Source organism: Montipora foliosa, chromosome 5 (assembly GCF_036669935.1).
Source record: "Montipora foliosa isolate CH-2021 chromosome 5, ASM3666993v2, whole genome shotgun sequence".
Taxonomy (NCBI): domain Eukaryota; kingdom Metazoa; phylum Cnidaria; class Anthozoa; order Scleractinia; family Acroporidae; genus Montipora; species Montipora foliosa.
Window position 1 is genome coordinate 9,007,525 of NC_090873.1, and position 20,000 is coordinate 9,027,524.

Genomic DNA, 20,000 nt, shown 5'->3' on the forward strand with positions numbered 1-20,000 from the left:
GAGCCTTGTATAATTGTGCGGAAATGTTCGTCGTCATGGCCGCCATGTTGAATGACAGAAACATCAGTGATCTCTTATTAGCTTCGTTCGTTTGTCATCCAGCATTTGTACCTTTCGTCATTGATTCTGCTTGTCTAGATTTTGGTTGTAAAACGACTTGCACCATTCAGAATAAACTTTGAGTAACATTTTAAGCTAAGTTAGTTTAGTTTAGGCCACTGAAGTTCTTGTAAATGTGTGTTATGTCGTACGAAGCAATTACCACCCAAAATGGCATAACCTCACCATGATTAAGAGCGACTGCAACTAGCCAGCGGTTGCTCGTACCTCTAGACAATGATATCACTTCCGCTTTCGTTTACGCCGTCTTCAAGCCACGATCCCACTCTTTACAACAAGTCATCCATACAGTGTATTTCGAATGAATGAGTCAAAAAGTTACTTATATTGACAAGGATACCCAGGGAGCCCAAGATTCCTTCGGTCGTCACCGAAAATAACGATGTTTGGCAAGTTCCAAAATGCACAGTTTTTAGTTCAAGTGATGTTTACAACGTGAACAGCAGTACTATTTACAAACTGGAAGCGAAGCCGACAGTTTGTGAACTGTAATGCAACACTGACGCGAATATTGTAAACAACTTGTGAAATGAATGTTTTGAAATATTATCGCCGATGTGTTAGAAAAGCGTGCATGAAGCAAACTTGCAATAGCGTGTGGTCTCAGGAGTAATCAGGTATTGTTTTAGGAATTATTGAAGGTTGTCGGAGACTGCGCAGAGAAACCGAACATTTAGCACGTAAAGAGTAAGGAAGTGCTAACGTCACCTTGCCATGGTAGCAAATCTTCTGAATCTTCTCGATCAGTTTTCTGGCGTCTATCCTTGCTGATGAGCCGAGATCGATCAATCGCGGGGTGAACCACTGTATGGTCAAACACATCGAAACACGACAGTGATAAATTTATTTTTAACAGTGCTTGTCTCTTGTCAATAGGCCATTTTACAGTTGTTTGCTCAGCCACCAAACCTATGAATGGCTGCGAGGCTGCCGGTGACCTTGCATTGATACAGACCTCACTGCTTTTATCATGTAAATTGTGTTGTTGTAACGCTAATTAGTCCATATTAACATTACAAAAGCATGAAGGTTTGTTTCAAAACAGGGTCACCGGCAGCCTCGCTCCCATTGTTAGGCCTGGTAACTTAGCCACAACTGTAAAATGGTCTATTCCTGGTGTAACCGGGAACAGCTTTTCTTAACTTACTTCTGGTTCACTTGTCCATAATTACAACCCTCGATTTGCCCAGAACCTTCGATCTATTAATAAGTATCGCACAACCTTAAAACAGTTTAGTATTTCGTATCAAGGAACACTGTTTTAGAACCCCTTAAGCAGACATTAGTCTACTAGTCTAGCTAATTTTAAACATTCCCTTAAATGTAAACTTTTATCGAAAGTAAATAAGTTGTATTAATCTTTTTAGTTTTTTTTCCCTGTGTCCTTGTTTTTATTACACATAACATGAGAATTTTATTCCATAAAGCTCATTTGTACAAGTCTATACGCTTTATTTTCACATGTGAAAAAGGCCTATACAGCCAATCAGAATGGCGTACAGCTATTTCACATGTGGAAGTATAACCAATCAACGATAGCGGCGTTTCCATGCCAATCACTCGTGCATCTCGTGCAAATCGTACTTTGTTATTGAATTAAATTAAATTTGCATTTGGTTCTATTGTTAGTGAGTTTTTGTTTCTAATTCGCGTTCAGAAAACTATTTTAATGAAAATTCGCATGTTATGTGTAATAAACAGTTCACGACATAGAAAGTGCTTTGTACGGGGTTTTATTCACTCGTTGTTCGTGTCAAAAACCCTCACTCGCTCGTTCCTCGCTCGTTCGGGTTTTTGACACAAACAACTCGTGCAAAAAACCCCGTACGCCGCACTTTCTATCACGTAAACTATATATACTGTAATGTATGTGTTGTAATATCGCATCATCTTTTCCCAAATTTAATGTGTACTCTCACTAATCTTGGGGAGCCTGGATCCACATATAAGTCCCAGGCTTCTAATTCAGGCTTCCCCGTCACTATCCTTTATTAAATTTTTCTCAAATCTGTGTAACTTGCAAATGACAAAATAAATAAATAAATAATAAAAATAAAAAAAGTTAAGTGATGGCAAATCGGTTTACATTATTTGTTGGATGACCCTTGATGATGATGGCGGTCGGACGTCTGTCTGCGAGCTCTGAAGCAGTAAGCACCGAACAACGTGAATTCTCCTCCGAACAAGATATTCCAGATCCGGCACCATATGTCTCTTCACTCAAGACGGATGAGTTAAAAGCAGAATTGAACAAGCGTGGACTCAAACGAAATGGAAATAAAAGCATATTAATCGATCGACTAAGAGCCGCCATTCAATCTCAAGACCATGGCGAGGAGCCGATTGAGAGGCGCAGCTCGAACGCTGACATAGATGAATGTGAAACGGCCTGGGCTTGTTCTAATGACAAGCTCACAATTGAAGATTTATCTTCTTTTATTGAGGCTAAAGTCAAAGAAGTCTGCCGTTTTGAAATGAAGAACCTTAAATCCGAAGCGAGCGCGTCTTAAGCAAATGAGCTGGTCATATCACTGCAGAATGAGAACAAAGAACTTCAAGCGAAACTGCAGGAGTTGGAGTCTCACCACATCATTTTGAAACAGGAAGCCAATTCACTGCGTGAAGAGAACAAGAGCCTTTTAACAGTCATCCGACTAATGAACAACGAATTTCAAAACCCCAATGAAGTAAAGTGTGTTCCTACTATTTCTACTAATTTGCATTTAATCACTTTCACCACAACAGAGAAACAGGCATCCTCCATGTGGGAAATAATAACATACGCCACGAAAATCCGCGCAGTGTGGCTGAGGGCATTGTCAATGTGGTAACTCAGATTCAACAGGATTTCCCGACTACGCCCTTGCAATTTCACCACTGCTACCCAGGTCAGATAACTTAAAACTTAACGACAAAATTAAGGAGGCCAATAAAATCACAAAGTCGTTTTGTAGCTCTCGTGGGCTTACATTGCTCCGCATCAATAATATAGGCTTAACTTGTTTAAATCTTAGGGGTGTTCACCTTAACCGCAAAGGCTCTTCACTTGCTTCTTTCAAATTGCTATGCTGATTTTCTTAACTCTAATTGAATATTTGGTAATGAGCCTGCTATCCCTACCTCGTCCAAGCCTCCATAATGAGAATAGGCCATTTCCGAGTTGCTGTTTGTCTCGGTTTCAAAGTGAGTCTTGGCGCTCAACTATTGTAAGGGAAATGAGTTTGATTTGCATAAGAATACGCAACTCATTTCCATTTGAATGGCTGTGCACCAGGACTCGCTTTTAAACTGAGGTATGCAGCAACTCGGAAATGGGCTATTATAACCGGAAACTTGGTCATGACGGTACATCTGAACCTGACCTAACTTTCAGTTTACCCAAACTTAAGGGCTTGCAAATTGCATTTGTCAATATTGTTAGTTTGCCTAAATACCTGAACGAGCTTCGCTTAAGAATGCAATCTCAGACATTAGACATACTAGCCTTAAGTGAGACTCGTCTTGACAACTTGACAACTTCCCTGATTCCGAAGTGTCCATATAGGGTTATACACTTGTTAGGCGTGACCGGTGCAGAAGTGGTGGTGGTGTTGCCATGTACATTCTTAACGTCATCGATTATAAATATATTTTCCGCTGGTATTCCAAGTAATTAGTTGCGGTGTTTTCATTTCACACCTGCCGCACCCACTATTGTGCATTCTGTTTTTCATGTATGTCAGGATTGGCCAGTTATTAGTATTTATACCCTCCGCTGTCTCTTGAGTACCATTCACGCTTGCGGTTCCATACAGTTTATTCATCTTTCTGCTTTAAGCCCATCTATTCGTGTGATGCCCAACGACCAGATACAGAGCGAAGGTCCGTCCGTTTCGGCTGAAGTATTCCAAACGTCTTCGGGTGACAGTGGAGGCAACTCAGCAGCCGTTGATCAAGTCTTTTCCATGTTCAAAGATTTTCTTGAGAAAAAATTAGAAGACAAAGGAAAGCAAATCGATCATAGAAGTAAGTTAGATAAAGAAGTTGTGCAGCTAAAGTTCAAAGGGAACCAGAAACAATTTGAGCTTAATGCCGAGCTGGATACCATTTTGGAAAGTATTGAAACCGAGAGTGAAAGCATCGAGCCAAAGTTGTCGCAAATCAAGAAGCTTTCCCAAGAGGGCAGGCAACGTATTCGAAAGCGGCAGAAGCTGATAAAAATGCTGATAAAAGCATGGACGGCTGGCAGGTCGTAGCCGAGTACGAGTCAGACGAGCTTGCATCCGGCTCCGAAGATGAAAAACGTCTTAAGAAGGCAAGGGAAGCTGCGAGTCGCAAGAGACGCCAAAAAGAACAACTCTCCAGTGATCGTGGAAAGAAACCAAGAATTGCTTTGGGCACTGATAATCAACTTTTTCGTGGTATAAGATAAAGAGTCTCCTCTATACTTTGTATGTTCATGGGTGTTTTGGATACGCTTGCGCATCCTACCATATTTCTCGTGGTATTTGTTTGTATTACGGGAATTTAAGGGTAAAATGTTTTACGTTCGTTTGAGCGAAGCGAATTAGAACGTAAATATATTTTCCGCTGGTATTCCAAGTAATTAGTTGCGGTGTTTTCATTTCACACCTGCCGCACCCACTATTGTGCATTCTGTTTTTCATGTATGTCAGGATTGGCCAGTTATTAGTATTTATACCCTCCGCTGTCTCTTGAGTACCATTCACGCTTGCGGTTCCATACAGTTTATTCATCTTTCTGCTTTAAGCCCCCCCCCCCCCCCCCCCCCACCTCCCGTTTACTACAGGTTTCGTCATTGCCTTTATCTTTCAGGCCGTAGAGACGCTTTTGGCGACTTCTTCCGCTGTTTCAAATGCGGCAAATTTGGACACTGGGCTAAGGACTGCCAATCCTTGTTCTGGCCGGGAAGTTACCAGTCCCTTAGCTACAATTCTTTCCCTGGAATCTCCTACAACAAGCCAACCTCAGGCCAATCAGCTCAACAAAAGCAATGATGATGCCTTGGCGCAGGTACATCAGTTTACACAGGATTACGAACTTGAAAGCTGACATTCATTACGTGTTAAGGGTAATCTGAAGAATAATTTAGTTTTCTGCAGATCTATAGGTGCTCCGGATTTCATTTTGTCTATTATTGAAAATGGCTACAGACTGCCATTCATTAGTTTTCCGTTGGCCGTAAAACTGAAAAATATTAAGTCGGCTCGTATTTATGCTGTTTTTGTGGATCAAGCTGTTCTTGAGCTCCTTAATTCAGACCGGGTGCGTTTGGTTAATGAGCAGCCTTTTGTTGTAAATCCTTTGTCAGTTTCTGAACAACCATGCGGTAAGAAGAGGTTATTCTCGATTTGCGCCATGTCATCAAGTCATTAATTAAGCAAAGTGTTAAGTAAGAGGACTGGAAAATTGCTATGTCTTATTTTGTGAAGGATGGGTTCATGTTTTCCTTCGATTTAAAAAGTGGTTACCATCATGTAGACATTGCACAAGAGCTGGGGTTTTCATGGCGTGCGCCCGATTCCATTAAGGAAATATTTTATGTTTTTTCTGTGCTCCCGTTCGGTCTGTCCTCTGCCCCTTGGGTTTTTACTAAGGTTTTGAAGCCTTAAAAAAAAAAAAAAAAAAAAAGTTATTGGAGAGTACAGGGTCTTTGTAAAGCCATCTTCTTGGATGATGGTTGGGCGATTGTTCACGATAGAGAAAGTTGTCTCATTAAGGCCCGGGCTGTAAGGGCGGATTTGTGCAACGCAGGTTTTGTTGTCAATGAAGATAAATCGGTATGGGAACCCACCCAAGTATTGGACTGGCTGGGTATTACCTGGAATGCTGCATTAGGTACTTTTAAAATTGTGGAAAGGAGAATTGTTAAGATCATTAACTCAATTGATCATATTATTGAAGCCGATTTCAAAGTTACCGCGAGAGAGTTGTCTTCCTTCACAGGTCAAGTTATCTCTACCTGGCCTGTAGTTGGTAACATTGGCAGGATAATGACCAGACATTGTGTCTTGTCCACCGCGTGCAGGGATAATTGGGATTCTATATCCCTTCTTGACGATTACTGCAAGGAAGAACTGTATTTTTGGAAGGAAAGTATGGTTAATATCAACACTAGGTATTGCTTCGTAAGTAAGGTACCAAGTTATTTTGTGTATTCTGACGCCAGTTCCACCGGAGGTGGAGCAATTACTGATTTTAACAATGATTTGTGTGCCACAAAACGTGGTCGGAGAACGAGAGAGGTCAAAGTTCAATGTGGAGAGAACTGTCTGTTATTGAGTTTCTTTGCAATCATTTGCCTCAGTGTTGGATCACATGTTAAGTGGTTTACGGATAGCCAAGTAGCTGCTCAGATTGTTGAAGTGGGCAGCATGAAATTAGGTTTGCACAAATGGCCAGAGGGATTTTTGATATTTGTATCCGATCAGGAATTCATTTAGATGTACAGTGGATCCCTCGCACTTCGAATCAACAAGCTGTTTATATAAGTCGTTTAATTGATACTGATGATTGGCAAATTACTGAAGAATTTTTTCTTTTTCTCGATGACTTGTGGGGTCCGCATAGTGTAGATTGCTTTGCAAATTATTATAACCGCAAGATCCCCAGGTATTTCTCGAGGTTTTGGAATCCCAATTCCTCGGGTGTTGATTTTTCTTTCAGTCTCTTCGAGGGGAAAATTGCTTAGTAGTCCATCCAGTTGGTATCATCCCACGCGTATTACATTATCGTAAATCTCAGAAGGCCGTTAGACTAAAATTTACTGATTAATTTATTGGACGGTGTGTCTACTAGCCTATGTTTTTTCAGTTGTTGGCGCTGGCCAAGGCAGTATGCCGTTTATTTGTAAGGCACTGGCCTAATGTTTGGTCTGTCATTTCATATGGTGCTGTCCTAATAGGAGTATAGTTGATTTATGTGGCACTGGCCTAATCAATGGTTGTTGATCTACGCGGCACTGGCCCATACGATCATTTAACGTCTTACGTGGCACTGGCCTCATCAATGGTTGTTGATCTACGCGGCACTGGCCCATACGATCATTTAACGTCTTACGTGGCACTGGCCTCATCAATGGTTGTTGATCTACGCGGCACTGGCCCATACGATCATTTAACGTCTTACGTGGCACTGGCCACGGGTACTGATTTTGTACGGTTATTAAAGGATGTTCTGTCTTTCTTTTGTTCTTCTAGTATGTATGTTTTGTTCTTGTCTTTACAGATTATGCTATCAAGTAATTGTTGGAAAGGCTTTCAACAGTTTTCTTCAATCAACGTTTATGAAGTGCTAAATGTTATGTTGAAGTCCAGGTCGGATTCGACCACTAAAGCTTACGTTCGTGTTATCAGAAAGTTCTTGGACTGGTCTAAAAGTAGACAGTTCAACATGCAGTTACCTTTTTCTCTTAGTGTTGTTTCTCTATATTTGTTTGAAGTTCAGCAGTCTTCCGCTTCTAGTTCCTCAGTAATTTTAGCCCATGCGGCCCTTAAATGGTTACATTCTTTTGTCCCTAGTTTGGATCGTAATCCTTTAGATAGCGAATTTTGCAGAAATGTCGTCGAATCTGCTAAACGCCAGAAGTCATAGCCAGTTATGAAAAAGAAGCCTATTTCCACAGAAATTATAAGGCGTATTTTAGATATTCATAACAGGAAAGATGCTAATTTAAAGAATCTCCGTATTGCTGCGTTGTGCTCTTTAGCCTTCGCAGGGTTTTTTCGTTATGACGAATTATGCAATATCGTTCCAGAGCATATCGAATTTCACAGCGATTATATAAGAATTTTTGTGCCTCGTAGTAAGACAGATGTTTATAGGGAAGGGAATTTCGTCTATATTAGTGCATCTGGATCTAAGTACTGTCCTGTTGGTGTTTTACAACGTTATTTAGATTTATCTGGTATTGACTTAAACAGTCCTCTCCCTTTATTTAGACCAATTGTTTTTCACCGTAGTACTTCTAGCTATACCCTGAGGAGCGGAAAGATTTCTTATACTACCTGTAGAGATATCTTAAGGGATACCTTAAGTCAGCTGGGCTATACAACCTTAATGTTTATGGTCTTCATAGTTTAAGATCCGGTGGCATTACAGCTGCCGTACGCCATAGTAGAAATTCGATTCCAGAAAGACTACTTAAAATTCCTGGTAGGTGGAAATCTGATTCTGCCAAGGATATGTATGTTGAAGAAAGCCTTGAAAACAGGTTGCATGTAACTAAGTATTTAGGTTCGTAACGTATTATCGAGCGTAGATTAGTTTCTGCATACAGTAGTATCTAAGAGTTGTAAAAAAAAAAAAAAAAAAAAAAGAGCAATATCAATTTCTTTTTGTAATTTCTATCTTATAATAAACTGTTTTGGATACGCTTGCGCATCCTACCATATTTCTCGTGGTATTTGTTTGTATTACGGGAATTTAAGGGTAAAATGTTTTACGTTCGTTTGAGCGAAGCGAATTAGAACGTAAAATCTGATCCAGATTCTTGAGTTCTTGTGTATTGAAATTCAAAAGCCCAAGGCCAAGCCATTTCTTCTTTCAAACTGGTACAGACCCCGAATTCACCAATTGAGCTATTTGATAAATTCGAGGCCCTTATGGGAAAGATTGAAGCAGAAAATGTTGAATCAAATATAATAGGTGATTTCAACTGTGACATGATGGCAGCTACCCCTGCTAATGAAACTAGACACCTTATTGAACTCTGTGAATCGCATCAATATGCTCAATTGATCAAGGAGCCCACACGCGTCACATCAAGTTCTAAATCACTTACCGACTGTAGCGCCGCTCACGGCGTCTGTTGAAAGGCGCGGAGTCACAAGCCAGACAACGTGTCGCGATGAGCTGAATAGCGGTTGGTTTACTGCTTAAGGTCAAAGGTACCACGGAAAACCAACTTTGATTAACGGTGATTTAATCGACAATATTCAAGCGTAAACTGAAACACAATGTAATCAATAAACTAATCACTAAGTGCTAGGGAAATAAACAATAGGAATCGTATATGTACAAGAACGGACATTGCGATCATAGCTTTGATGAAACAGATGTTTTTTGGGAGTGCCACTATGATATTGAAACGTGAAAAAGAATGACTTAAGATGTACACAATCGTACAGAAGAACTATATAAAACAGAAACCTAAACTACAAGGAATAATAATTACAGACAGTTTCGCAAATGAAAGAAACAAAATAGAACCTTAAAACTGAGGTGTGACACGTGTAAACCCAAAGCAAATGATCCTACAGAAACCGCGATTTTACTAAGTCAAAATACTACAATGTAACCTTTCCTTAGGACTAACATAAACGTTTTACTTACACATCGGTTCCCGCTTGCGCTGCAACAGTCAAAGGTAACTTTCTGCTAAATTATTATAAACGCTGACAAGCTCCACACTACACACACGCAGGGTAACTAAAACTAAGCTAAGACAAAGTCCACAAGAAGTGTAAAACTCAAAAGGTGTTAAACTAATGACATAAAGGGTGAAAGAAAACTTAATTAGTGAATTGAAAAGGAATCAAATTTAACAATTAAATGAAAAGGAAAGCCTTCAATATAGTGTTCATTACATCGACTATATGCTACTTAAAGAGCATGGGAAGTGTGGAAACAATCATTTTTAGCAGTAGCCAACCTTCACGCACCTGTTAAGAAAAGGAGTGTTAGAAACTCTAAGAGGGCTTTCCTTTTGTCAGAACTGGCCGGCCAGACCTGTCATTTTGCAAAGAAAATGTAACAATTTGAAGGAACACTGGCATGATAATCCCTCGCATTCTTCTAGTGGAGTATATAGCGTCTTGGAAGATTGTTCACTTAGACTTAGTCCCTCCAAATATACCCGGTCTGGCCGGTCAGTTCTGTCAAGTGGAAAGCGCCCTACGGCTCCCTTGGCTCACCCCTGAAATCAAACGATTGTGTGGGAAAGAGACAGAATAAAGCGAATCGCAACCATCACCAGTGATCAGTTGAAATGGGCACAGTACAGGCGACTTAAGAATCGTGTAAACCATTCTATTAAGGCCTCCAATTAAAAAGAATTACTATCATTCGTACTTCGAAGATAACGTTGGGAAAGCTAAAGCGACTTGGAATGGAATTAATACATTATTATCGCGAAAGAAAAACTTTGCTCCGGCGTCAATTTGATTATTGGTGGCACGGTGATAACTGACCCTCATGAGCTAAGCAACGCTTTAAACAGGCATTTTACCGATATTGGCCCTAACTTAGCGGCTAACATAAATCCCCCTCGAGTCAGCTTTCGTGATTTTGTAGAATCTTGTGATAGTACCTTCGAGTTTGAATTACTTACTATTGACGGATTGCGCAAACTTGGGAATGATATTCTTGAGGGCAAGGCTGATGTCCTTGATGGTATTCCAAGTTGCCTAGTAGAGCTATCGTTAAAATTCAACTTTACATTAATTGCGTCCTCCCAGACACATATTTTTGATTTAGTTATTTCTACTGGAATCATTCCCAAAGACTGGAAGAGTGCTAGAGTAACTCCAGTTTTCAAAGCTGACTCGAAGGTTGACCCAGCCAATTACAGGCCAATTTTTGTACTTTCTGTAATTGCCAAACTCTTTGAAAAAGCCATCTTTAATCAGGTATATACATATTTAAATGTAACCTGCGATCAGGCTCTATTTTAGTTTCGCGTGGTACGTATTGTAGAGTTGGCGAAACGAAAAATAGAGCCTGACCAAATTCCTCTTCGAAATTCCTTCCGCCCACTTTTTTTGATTGATTGACATGTCCTTCATCGGCCAATCAAATTTACTTCCATGACACAATACACGCGTGGACGGCAGATTCACGCTATTTTGTTTTGACCAGAGTTAATTACCGTGGGAGGAAAATTAAACGAATTCGAAAGTTACCGTTGGCTTTTATAACTTGAGAAAAACACATTTAAAGCATAAGGAATGTTGTCGACGACTTTATTGCGGCAAAGGCCAGTGTAATTCTTCCTCCGAACTTCACTGAATATGCAATCTGTTAAGCTTGATACTTAATTTGTAATTGAGATAACCTAGCATTTTGTCGTTGGACGGTTTGGCAATAGATTTTTAAAGAAAAAAACATTCCTTTAACGTGTTTGCCCATGAAGGTTTCTTTGGTGATTTTTTCGGGTAATATCTTCAGTTGCAGTCAAATCATGATAAGTTTGGCTGTTAATTTTTTGATGGAGTACGAACAGTAAGATGGACTCGCAAAGTTTCTTTTATTTTTGTACAATTGGTCTCTCTGGAAACATGCCATTTTAGTTTCTGGAGTGCGAGTTTTAAGTTAAATTAACTGGAAATATATTATATTGCCTCCAAATTGTGCAAACAAACCGTGTCATGTACAGTAAGTAAATAAAGCCGTTTGACATACACAGATATTCAAAACATGCTTTCGTGTAACTTGCGATTTTATCAGCATCTCCTCCTGTTGATATATATGTCCTTTGTCTCATCCAGGAAACCAATATGCATCATCTTTCATTGCCATTTGAAAGAACCAGTTATTTAGCTTTCAAAACAACAGGGAAGTTTGTGCCAAAGGAATTTCAACCACATGGCCACAGAGCTCGACAACGGAATCAATAATTTCACTCGTACCAGAGATTCAAACCCGATTCTGGACAAGTTATGAGATCTTTCAGATGGCATATCTCCATTTATACAAATAAAATCAAGTTGCACCGTCCACGGCATTGTAAGAACAAAAGGGAGCAAAGTTTTTCGTACACTATGGCGGATTAGTCTAGAGGACTTCGCGAGAGCTCCGCGGAATCACGATGGCATTTTCACTTCCGGCGTTTCAACAGCCAATCAGATCACGAGTTTGGTCGGCCAAAATTTGTCCGACCGTCCGGAATTCTTGAGAGACGGAGAGAGACGGAGTACCTGGAGAAAAACCTTTCGGAGCAGAGAAGAGAACCAACAAACTCAACCCACATATGACGCTGAGTTTGGGAATTGAATCCAGACCACTCTGGTGGGAGGCAAGTGCTCTCACCACTGCGCCAGCCCTTCACCCTGACTGATTGGATCAAATCTGTATATTTGCACCCAGTAGTCAATTTACTCTGTAACTGTTGTTCGTCAAAGCTAAATGTAAGTTTAAAGTTATGATTCCAACCTAAATAATTATTGTTTGATTCCCATTAAGTTCCTTTGTATTTTAACCCTATTGATGACAAATAATGATATTGGGGGACAAATCTTGATAAAAATTTAGCTACATGCAGGATGAAATCATTTAAGTTGCCTGAATTTCACTTATAATATTAATAAGGTGTTTTCATATTAGAAAAAAATAGATCATTGGACGCCTTGTTCTTAGATCTTGGCAATAGCAAAACTGAGGAACCATATCACTCTTTTTGCACAGCTTCTTGCACTGGTCATTGATATGCTTAAGGAAAACTCCGTTAATTGCATCTCAAAAAACCATGTCTTCCATCACAATGTTTCAAAATCTGCTGAGGTTTTGCTCCACTATTCATCCTTGTTGACAGTTGTTTGATATATTCACTGTTTTATTCAGTTAACACATGATATACATATAAAATATCATCAATAATTTTATTGTGAATTTTAACACTGATTGGGCACAAATAAATTATTATTCATGGTCTTCATCTTTAGTTTGTTGGTTTGAGCAAAATTATTGAGAGTAATAAGATAAATGACTAACTTTGTTGTTCTAAAAGTTATCATATTATTATTATTGCCAATAACAGGAAAACTGTATTTTGCATATGAATATCATTGCACATTATAAATTATAAAAGAATTACAAGGATAGTACAAACACTCCGATTTATCAATAGGTGTGCATAGATGAGAGTATGTAAACACGGCTGTGACATCACACAAATTTTGATTGGTTTTGTGATGTCAGATGCTCGTTTTGATTGGCTGGTAGGAAATATGAGCATATATCAAGAAAGTCTGTTTCAATGAAGAAGTAGAAAACCAGCATTTTCCTTCATTTATCAAATTAACTATTTTTGAGAAATATTTTACAAAAGCAATAGTGGCCTTTTTTCTGTGTTTACATAGCCTCATATAAACGCAAGGGGATGCTCAACAGTTATGCAAACGCTCGACTGTGTCGTGGGTTTGCATAACTGAGAATTCTCCCAACTGCCCTTCGTTTTAGAGGAGGCTATGTAAACATGGTAAACGTCCTCTAATACTTAAATAACACAACAAAAATTAACTATTTGAATGGTTGCCTTATCTAAAGAGGAGCACTTCTGGACGGCATTTTTCTACTAAGCACTGGCCATTGAAGCAGATTCAACCAAACCTTCACCTGTTGGGTGCATCTGGCAAGATAGTCCAAAATGCACGCGGGGCTTTTTTCTGGTGCAAACAGGGACAATCTGAATTATGTTGATTTCTCTTCAGCTGACTAAACATAACACTGTATCCAATCAATGTAACATGGAGACAATTTGGCATGTAACAGGGTTCCTCATGCACGAGCCCAAGTATTGAGGCCTGTCGAAGAATAGGTTATTGGCTAACTGCAGCTCTTCTGACCCTAGGATTTACCAGTTTAATAAATTATATACTGGCCTAAAACAGTGATTTGAAAGTTAATTAATGCCCAAACCAGCCTAAACCGGCCAGACTTAGTATTTTACTCTGTCTACTGCCAGACGATTTTACTCGTCAATGGGGAACCCCTAGGCACCCAATTTACTGTGGCCATAACAATCCTTTGAAAACTGAGAACTCAAAAGTTGTTTTTCCTTCAAGCTCTCCTCTCGATTAGAAACTATCCAGAAGATGCAGGTTATCAAGATCACTTGAGATTTAAACTTGATTTTTTATAACTAATGCAAACTGGACATGAAAGGAATCAACTTCCAACTTTAATGCAATATTGCACAAAGAAAATGTACTTACAAAATTCATTATTGCAGAAAGAGAGTGTATCAAAAAAAGTGTGCAATAACCGGGTTAGCTATTGGCTTAATCTTTTCTTCCTCACCACGGCCGCATTCCAAATCGCTACGGAGTCAAGCTTAAGGCTATGCGTTGTTAAACACACGCGAACAATAATTGGGCCATTCCATTTAATAGACGCACCTCCTCCCCCCTATTGAGGGTAGGATATTAAAGATCAAAGTGCCGACACACCCCCCCCCCCCCCCATCAGAAATCACCCCCACTTACCCCCTCCCTCCCCCTGGATTTCCAAGCCCCTCAATAGGGGGGTGGGTGCTCATAATAAATGGGATGGCCCATTACACTGTAAACACATGAATCGAACTTAATCAAAATCCTACGTAACATATAACCAGCTGACCTTGCTCCTTTTTTTCTCGCGTCCCACACCTGGTGAACGAAGGACTCTGCGGCACAGAATTCCTTCTTTTAGATTGGATAACCGATTCCTATTGAGCTTTCAAATGAACTACCGTCTTCACAAACTCCTGAAATGTCGTGACAGTAACGTAACAAGTTCTACATGTTCGTCGACAGAAATTTTCAAACCAGAAAACTCTTTTCAATCCTGTACGATTCCTTCCCTAATTGTCTCCTCACCAAATAAATCCAAAGGATGGTTCTTACTAATAATACTTCCGTTGCAAGTACGGCAAACAGAAAACAGTATCCCTTCGGCCATTCTCTTCCGCTTAGCCGGTTAGGGTTTTATTATTGCAATCTGACCAATCAGTGACGAGAACGGATTGGAACCCTGCAGAGCTTTCCAGAGCTCTCGATCCGCGGCGCTGGCCAAGAGGATCGCAGCTCGGGGAACGCGAGAAAGAGAGTTTCCCAGAGCCTCGAATCATGCTCAGATATAAGATCTGGGCCTGTGGTGTCAAGAACGGGTTATAAGCTCATGGCTCGTGTTGACAGTATGAATATTATTTTTGGACAAAAACAATAGTGCATTGTATCCTTAAGAGCCTTATAACAAACAACGACACCATTTAAGTCAAAGGGTGTAGTTTCAAGGATCAAGTGACTCCTTGTTTTGTCACTTTGATACACAAATCTTAGTAACATGGTTTAGTTGCACTTTTCCCTTTTTGCCTTTGTTTTGTTTTTGTTTTTGAGCAATGACAACAATAGAATCGAATCACTATCGTGGGGTCCCTTATTCCTTAACGAGGAGTTTAACATGTGGAAGAGCCTGAGAAAAAATTGACTGTATGGATTTTGAACCATGTTTCAGGGTCCATAACTTGGTCTCTGTTCACCCTAAAAGCATCATACTTGGCCAAATGACCAATCTCAACATGATCTTTCATGTGGTAGTGTCAGTTTTGTAAGCCTACAAAAATTAGAAACTAAGCAGTGAACTTTCAAGAATCAGTTGACCATCAAGAACTGATCAGGAAATAAAGCTCTCGTGATTCATTTACTAGATTGAACGATTAAATAACTTGTCAAAGTCGTGACAAAGAAACCATTGTTTATTTGGCACGGGTCTTCTCCATCGGGCGTTAAGCAGCATTAGCTTCGAATAAATTAACGCGTTCTTTAAACTCCAGCCATGCATACTCGATTAAAAAATACCATGCAACTGGTTGCTACGGCAGTGGATCCGATATTACTTGTTAACGTTGTTTTTATAGCTTAGGGAAAATGAAATTGCATTGTATCTTTATGAGCCTGATAACCATAGAAGTTTAAACTGATGGCATCCAGTGGGTGCACTGAGGCATGTGGTTTTTGCTTCATTAAGATATATCGATTTATCCAGAGAGGATTAATTGTGATCTTCTTCCAGAACACTCACACATTCTTCGTGTGCGTACACCTTTTAATTCTCACGCTTCGCCCCTGAAGCTTCGAATAAATTAACGCGTTCTCTAAACTCCCGCCATGCATACTGGAATAAAAAATACCATGCAACTGGTTGCTACGGCATCTTTACATAGTGGATTTTTCCCCTCCGTAGCCGCAGCCTCCAGATGGGATTCTAATTTCCTATCAGTGGATCTGATATTACTTGTTAACGTTGTTTTTATAACTTAGGGAAAATGAAATTGCATTGTATCTTTATGAGCCTGATAACCATTAAAGCTTTAAACTGATGGCATCCAGTGGGTGCAGGCATGTGGTTTTTGCTTCATTAAAATGTATCGATTTATCCATAGAGGATTAATTGTGATCTTGTTCCACAACACTCACACTCACACAAATTAATGTGTATTTGCCCCCTGGGCATCCCATAATAGCTATTTGAAACAATAGAAATCAAACTTGAATGGCCGCCGTATCGGTAAAAAGGTCTATTGTGTCCCTCTGCAGTCCGATCAAAGGTTCAAACATTAGCATACGAGAAAAGCAAGATAAGCCTGATCAGCACGTGATGTGTTTTTTTTTCAGTCTGGTGCCTTTTAAATAGGTCACATCAACTTTTCAGAGCTTCTCAAGAAGTGACGCATGAAAATAGGTAAGGTACGTAGTTACAGGAAAGTTACAAGTACTGTCGAGATCTAATTGAACAACTATGCAGTTTCGCTGACAAAAGCGAATCACATTCCAAGATTGTGGGATTCCGATTAAAGGTTCAAATGTTCAAATCGTGAGAGGAACAAATTAGCATACGAAAAAAACAATATAAGCCTGACCAGTAAAACAATGAGATAAAGATAACACTCTTAAAGGTCATGTACGTGATGTTTCTCTTTTTTTCCGGTGATCTGATTGGCTGTTTTGTTTCAGAAGTTTTCAGAGCTTCAAAAGAAGAGACATTTTTACGCCCCGCTCAGTGAACTGATTGCCAGCTCAAATTAAAGATATCACGCAGGTAAGTTCCAAGTATTGTCGAGATTTAACTGAATAACTATTCAGTCTCTATCACTTAAATTGGAAAAGTAACTTCGAGTTTGCTGTGTTTAATTAATAATTTTTGTCCATTTAGGAAAACAGTTCCGACGCAGACAACAGACAATATACTTTTGCCACATCACAGCAACGGACTATATTGCACAAGCTAAAGATGAACAAAAAAGCTCTTGTCATTCTTGTTGCTGTCTTTGTACTCGCCACTTTGGTTGTGGAGAGTGAATGCGAAGCAGCTCGAGAGAAACCGTTTTGTGGACGTCTTGTAAAAAGAATGTTTAAAGAAAAGGTTTGACATGTGATAAGTACCTTGGATGTGTTGCTTTTGTTCCGGGGAAACGGAAGTATCAGGGGAGGGATGATACCATAACGAATCACCATATATTTTCCTTTCGCCTTCAAATTTTGAAAGACAAGCATATCAGCCAATTTTGGTCAGTGTTATAGTTTACACAGTTCACAAAAGCTAGGTATCAGAAGCTTAACGGCTTTCCTTGTCGCTGGACATAAGGGTGATGTTTCTTGTGTCTCAAACATGCAGAAGAGAACAATCGTACAGTTTTTACCTTCACGCATGCATGCTCAATTGACCACTCCCAATAGGGGCTTTTCAGGGCTAATGAAACAATCATGACCGAACAGAACATTCAACACCAACTTTGTTAAGAATCCCTGCAACTGGCCGGAGGCAAGCTAGTGGACTATAGAATTTAAAACTTTGTAGTAACGAAATAATCTTTAAGAAGCGTTTAAGGAACAAACTTGATATATTGATAAGTAGTTATGTAATTGATACTGATGTGTAGTTATTTTAATCTTGTAAATAATTTAAATAATTATGCAAATTATTATTATTATTATATAATTATTATTGTTTCTGAAAAGCCTCTTTGGGGAGGTTCAATAAAGTATGTATGTATGCAAGAGATTATAAAGGTAAGAGCTTACCTTCATAATCTCTTGATGTATGTAAGTATATGCAAGTGCAGCTGAGAAGTTGAACCAAGGACTACGAGGAACAAATTACGTGCCTTGAGCCCGGATCCCCGGCTCTCAAGGCAAGCATTAAAAATAAATTAATTCCCAAGAAGCTTGAACTTTTCTGCTTTCAGATTACCGTTTAGGCACGCGAACCTGGTCGAAGTGACGACAGCTCGAAACCTGTTATGTCATGTTGGCAAAGTTGATCAGGGTAACACAAGTTTTAACATTTATCTTATCTGAAATTTCAGAGAGAAGCACGCAGCATCAATCCGTTGTTTCCACGTGCTGAGAAGCCTGGAATGCGACAGCGCAGAAGTCCAGAAGAATGTTAATGATCATTGGTTACCACGATAATGCAACTGCAGCATTTTACTCGCGATAACATTAGTTTCTTCTTTACAATGATAAAATAGCCTTAAACGGTTAAGAGGAGGATCGTTCACTTGTAACCCAATAATAGCCATCACTGTTGTGTTGGATCAGTATATCTAAAGATTCGCGAAAAATAAAAAAAATCTCTCGAGATGCCTTGTTTAGTCATCGATCGGTTGTAGAACATTACAAGCTAAGAAATTTGTTGTCTTTGACGTCACCAAGGAAGCTTGACTTATTATGCCAAATTAAATTTCAACGAGTAATGCATGCAGAAACCTCTGCGCACTGCGATTTTACCTTTTGGGATTCTGTAAATCCCGTTATAAATATGTACCTGTTATTGCAGTTCGATAGACAAGCATTAATTATCCAGGAAAAGCAAATTCAGAATGAATCGTCTTATTCAAGAACTTAATCACTGAGAATCAGTTCTCCTTCGTTATTATTCAACATTAATTGACAAAACCCGAATCACTGGATTTCAATTTCACAATATCGTGTTAAAGAGAGCTTGAGTTGAAATGGACACACAACCCTTCAGTACGCAAGAGGGACAATACATGTAAGAACGAGATGATTCACACCAAGCTAAATTGAAAATTATCAAAGCCATTTACGTAGATTACGTAAGGTCCGTTTTAAACGTCGCCTTTCACATGCGCCGAATCACATGCAAATGAGAAAACTTATATTTTTCGCTCATTTGCATTAGATTTGGCACATGTGAAATGCGACGTTTAAACAAGTCCAAGGCCTTCAGTTTGTCTTTGCGATTGAAGAACTCCTATGGCGATGAACGGATATCAGAGAAACAAATTTTCAATTGCGCGTTGCGACGACTCATAGCGAGACTGATTATATCAGTTGAGAGGGAACGAGTGCTAAGGAAAAAATAGGTCCGCAATGCGTACATGTGTGGCTTACGGTATTTAGCTGCTTCGACGGGAAGCTGACAAAGGGCACTCTCTATTCAACAAAAATCGCTGGTACAAATTTTCAGAATTTTCGCTGGTCGAATGTACCACGTCTGACCACATCACAGAATGCGAAGCCATGTGTATTGATATGTTCATTGTTCTTTCGCTTGTCCATATGAGCTCTCGTTCAGTAGGAAGACTAAAAACCGACATCTCTCGCAAATAGTACACGAAAGTTCCGGTAAGTCTGGAAATTCCATCAGAGAGGGGTGCAATGAAGCTGATTGGGATAGAATGATTGCAAGTGGAGCTTACTGTCCGGATAGGTTACTTTCCACGTTTTACAACAAGTATAATAAAATTGTGAACTGAACATGTACCCATTAAAAGAATGTCAAATCGGAAAGCAAAACAGCTATCTAAACCTTGGATCACCACTGGAATTAAGGCATCGATTACAGTTAAAAGTAAATTGTATGCATCAAGTCATGACTCTAGGTAATTAATTCGGTGAAGCAAAAAGAGATATTACTATAGTGTTTCGAACATAATGTCGCTAACAAGAAAAAAAACCTGGGAAGAAATTAATGAGCTGCTATATCGCAGAAGGAAAAATCTAAGCTCAATTAAACAACTAGGGAAAAATCGTGAAAGAAGCCTCACTAGTAAATTGCCCTCTTCCACTAAACATCACCTTGATTATGTTAGTAAATGCATATCTACACTCTTATCCTTCCTTTTCGAATAGGTTTTCCTTGACGAAATTCACTCTGAA

General features: G+C 39.5%; 1 protein-coding gene and 1 long non-coding RNA gene across 5 annotated transcripts; both read left to right on the forward strand.

The window, feature by feature from the left end:
- The first annotated feature begins 3,953 nt into the window (after positions 1 to 3,953).
- LOC138002915 (uncharacterized) lies at positions 3,954 to 6,239 on the forward strand. The gene is made up of 3 exons (XM_068848884.1): positions 3,954 to 4,252; positions 4,376 to 4,520; positions 4,936 to 6,239. The coding sequence occupies exons 1-3, from the start codon at positions 3,954 to 3,956 to the stop codon at positions 5,170 to 5,172; spliced, it is 681 nt and encodes a 226-aa protein (XP_068704985.1). The 3' UTR covers positions 5,173 to 6,239.
- Positions 6,240 to 16,540: 10,301 nt separating this feature from the next.
- LOC138002916 (uncharacterized) lies at positions 16,541 to 18,456 on the forward strand. 4 transcript variants are annotated; one of them, XR_011123372.1, is made up of 4 exons: positions 16,541 to 16,557; positions 16,833 to 16,914; positions 17,029 to 17,238; positions 18,182 to 18,456. It is a non-coding gene; the product is annotated as an uncharacterized lncRNA (long non-coding RNA). The 4 variants fall into 4 exon arrangements; XR_011123370.1 differs by having other exon boundaries at positions 16,543 to 16,557; positions 16,830 to 16,914; XR_011123373.1 differs by having other exon boundaries at positions 16,546 to 16,562.
- The last annotated feature ends 1,544 nt before the right edge of the window (positions 18,457 to 20,000 follow it).

Excerpts from the sequence above, each read along its gene's own strand:
- LOC138002915 (XM_068848884.1), top strand. The coding sequence starts at position 3,954 with ATGCCCAACGACCAGATACAGAGCGAAGGTCCGTCCGTTTCGGCTGAA. Across the intron at positions 4,253-4,375 it reads GAAAGCATCGAGCCAAAGTT|CTTGCATCCGGCTCCGAAGA; the intron begins GTCGCAAATCAA and ends GAGTCAGACGAG. Across the intron at positions 4,521-4,935 it reads TGATAATCAACTTTTTCGTG|GCCGTAGAGACGCTTTTGGC; the intron begins GTATAAGATAAA and ends TTTATCTTTCAG.